Raw genomic sequence first — 3,410 nt, forward strand, 5'->3', positions numbered from 1 at the left:
TAGTGTTTGTGAGATTAAATGACTTATAACAAGAAATGCACTACCCCAGTTCCAGTTTCATATTAGTATCCCATTAATATTAGTAGTGGAATGAGTATAATGAATATGAATCCCCCTTCGGTATCATGAACCTAGGTAACTCCTTTTCAAATACTATCTGAGAGTTAATAGAGTAGAATAATAACTTTGAATATATATATTTTTTCTCTTAGTGAAAATGTTCCAGGATCCCAGAGATTCCAACATCTCTAAGTTCCAAGTCTCTGAGTTCATTCTGATGGGGTTCCCAGGCATTCACACCTGGCAGCACTGGCTCTCCCTGCCCCTGGCTCTCCTCTATCTCTCAGCTCTCACTGCCAACATCCTTATTCTGACCACCATCAAACAAAAGGCCACACTGCACCAGCCTATGTACTATTTCCTGGGGATCCTGGCTGTGGTAGACATGGGACTGGCCACCACCATCATGCCCAAGATTTTGGCCATCTTATGGTTCAGTGCTAAGGCCATCAGTCTCCCAGAGTGCTTTGCTCAGATGTATGTCATACACTGTTTTGTGGGCATGGAATCAGGTATCTTTGTCTGCATGGCTATAGACAGATATGTAGCCATTTGTAGACCACTACGCTATCCAGCAGTAGTTACTGAATCTTTTGTGGTCAAAGCAACTATGCTCATGGCACTCAGAAACAGCCTGGCTATCATCCCAGTGCCGGTGTTGGCTGCTCAGAGGCACTACTGTTCACAGAACCAAATTGAGCACTGCCTGTGCTCTAACCTTGGAGTCACTAGCTTATCCTGTGATGACAGGACCATCAATAGCATCTGCCAGCTATTTCTGGCCTGGGCACTGATGGGAAGTGATCTGGGTTTGATTTTCTTATCATATGCTTTGATACTTCACTCAGTGCTGAAGCTGAACTCAGCAGAAGCTGCATCCAAAGCCCTAAGTACTTGCACTTCTCACCTAATCCTAATCTTGTTCTTTTACACTGTCATCATAGTCATTTCCATCACCCATAGTGCAACAATGACAGTTCCCCTCATCCCAGTTTTACTTAATGTATTACACAATGTCATTCCTCCTGCCCTCAACCCCATGGTATATGCACTCAAGAACAAGGAGCTCAGGCAGGGCTTATATAAGGTTCTGAAGCTGAACATCAAGGGCAACTAACATAGTGATGAAGTTCATTTCTAATTTGCATATTTATTCATTGATTATATTCTCTAACACTGCATATGTCAGAAGAACTAAGGAACATATACACTGGCAATTTTTCACTTAGTATAAATGAATCTGGTGAAAATAAAACTTCAAAATAAAAAGTGGTGAAACTATATTTGAAATCTTGGATTCAAGAATGATCTCCAGCTGAACAAAATGATGCTGATTATCTCAAGCAATCCAAGGGAAGGACAAGTGGAATATTCATCTCATTTTCCTACCTAGTTGCCCTGTCTAGAACTTCTAGACAATGTCAAATTGAGGGGGTCTGTAGATATTGGCCAATCTTTGTTTTTTTTTTAATCAGAGTTTAATCCATGTACATTGATATAAATACTGATAACATAGGACTTACTCCTGTCATTTGTATATTTGCTTTTTAAAGTGTCTTAATTTTTTTTAACGGACAAAGCACTTGAGTAGACATTTCTCTGAAGAAGATGTGCAATGGGGGCTCCCAGGTGGCTCAGTTGGTTATGCATCTGACTTCGGTTTGGGTCATGATGTCAGGGTCCTGGGATTGAGCCCCACATCAGGCTCCATGCTCGGCAGTGAGTCTGCTTCTCCCTCTCCATCTCTATCTGCCCCTCTCCCCACTCAGGCTCTCTCTCTCTCTCAAATAGATAAAATTTTTTAAGAAAGAAGATATGCAATTGTTATCAAGCACTTGAAGACAAGAGCAATCTCATTAGTCATTAGACAAATTCAAATCAAACCCACAATAGGACACACTATATTCCTTAAAATGGCTGTATTTTGTAAATTAGCCAGTGTTGGAGATTTTGTGTAAATATTGGAATCCTCATACATTGTTAGTGAGAATGTAAAACTATACATGAGATGTAGAAAACAGTTTGATATTTATTCACAAAACTGAACACAATTACCATATGAATCCTAAAAACAATTTGTACACAATGTTCATGGTAGCAATATTAGCCAAAAAATGGAAAGAATGGAAATGTCCATCAACAGCCTAATGGATGGACAGATTGAGGCATATTCATATATGGCATTATTATCCATCCACAAAAAGGATAAAGTACCCATATGTGCTGTTACATGGATGAACTATGTCAACACTGTGCTGAGTGAAAAAAGTCAGACACAAAAAGCTATGTATTGTACAGGTAGGTATGATTCCATTTATTTGGTATGTCCAGAATAAATAAGTCCATTGAACCAAAAAGCTAATTAGCTGTTGTCCAGGGCTAGAAGGATGAAACAATATGGAGTGTTAGTTAATGATTATGGAAGGGTTTAGGGTTTGTTTTTTGTTTGTTTTGTTTTTTCATTTTTTGTTTTGTTTTTGCTTGGCATTGGAGATTTCCTGGAATTATGTAGTTCTGTTGGTTGTACAGCATTGTAAACATATTAAAAGCCACTCAATTATAAATGTTGATTGATTTAAATGAGTAAGTAGATGGTATGTGAATTTCACCTCAAAAAATAAAATTATAATGGAAAACAGTGCAAAAAATGCTATCTATGTATTTGTTGTAGTAACATAGCATGTGAAATAAAAAATATATATACATTGGTTCCTGCTTAAGATTTTCTCCTCTCTGCCCCTCCCCCCTCACTTGCACTATTTCTCTTTTAAAAAAAAATTGGGGGCACCTGGGTGGCTCAGTCAGTTAAATGTCTGACTTGATTTCAGCTAAGGTCATGATTTTAGAATAATAAGATCAAGTCCTGGGGCGCCTGGGTGGCTCAGTGGGTTAAGCCGCTGCCTTCGGCTCGGGTCATGATCTCAGAGTCCTGGGATGGAGCCCCGCATCAGGCTCTCTGCTTGGCGGGGAGCCTGCTTCCTCCTCTCTCTCTGCCTGCCTCTCTGCCTGCTTGTAATCTCTCTGTCAAATAAATAAATAAAATCTTTAAAAAAAAAATAAGATCAAGTCCCAAGTGGGGCTTAAGGTTCAGTGCCAAGTCCCCCTGAGATTCTCTCTCTTTCCCTCTGCCCCTACCCCAACTCAATTATGTGCTCTCTCTCCTTCTTTAAATAAATAAAACCTTTAAAAATAAGAATATATATGTATATGCATAAAAATAGGAAAATGGTTAAGGAAATTATATAAAAGCATGTGATACACTTTAATTTAGTCATAATACTACTGAATAATCCTGTTAACACTCATTACATGTCAACTGAAAATGGCAGAATTTATGTTTTAATATGGTA

General features: G+C 38.7%; 1 protein-coding gene across 1 annotated transcript; it reads left to right on the forward strand.

Moving 5' to 3' along the window:
• Nucleotides 1-214: 214 nt before the first annotated feature.
• Nucleotides 215-1,177, forward strand: LOC125079550 (putative olfactory receptor 56B2). The gene has a single exon (XM_047693232.1). The coding sequence runs from the start codon at nucleotides 218-220 to the stop codon at nucleotides 1,175-1,177; it is 960 nt and encodes a 319-aa protein (XP_047549188.1). The 5' UTR covers nucleotides 215-217.
• The last annotated feature ends 2,233 nt before the right edge of the window (nucleotides 1,178-3,410 follow it).

The sequence above is a fragment of the Lutra lutra genome, chromosome 10 (genome assembly GCF_902655055.1).
Source record: "Lutra lutra chromosome 10, mLutLut1.2, whole genome shotgun sequence".
In the NCBI taxonomy this organism is placed as follows: domain Eukaryota; kingdom Metazoa; phylum Chordata; class Mammalia; order Carnivora; family Mustelidae; genus Lutra; species Lutra lutra.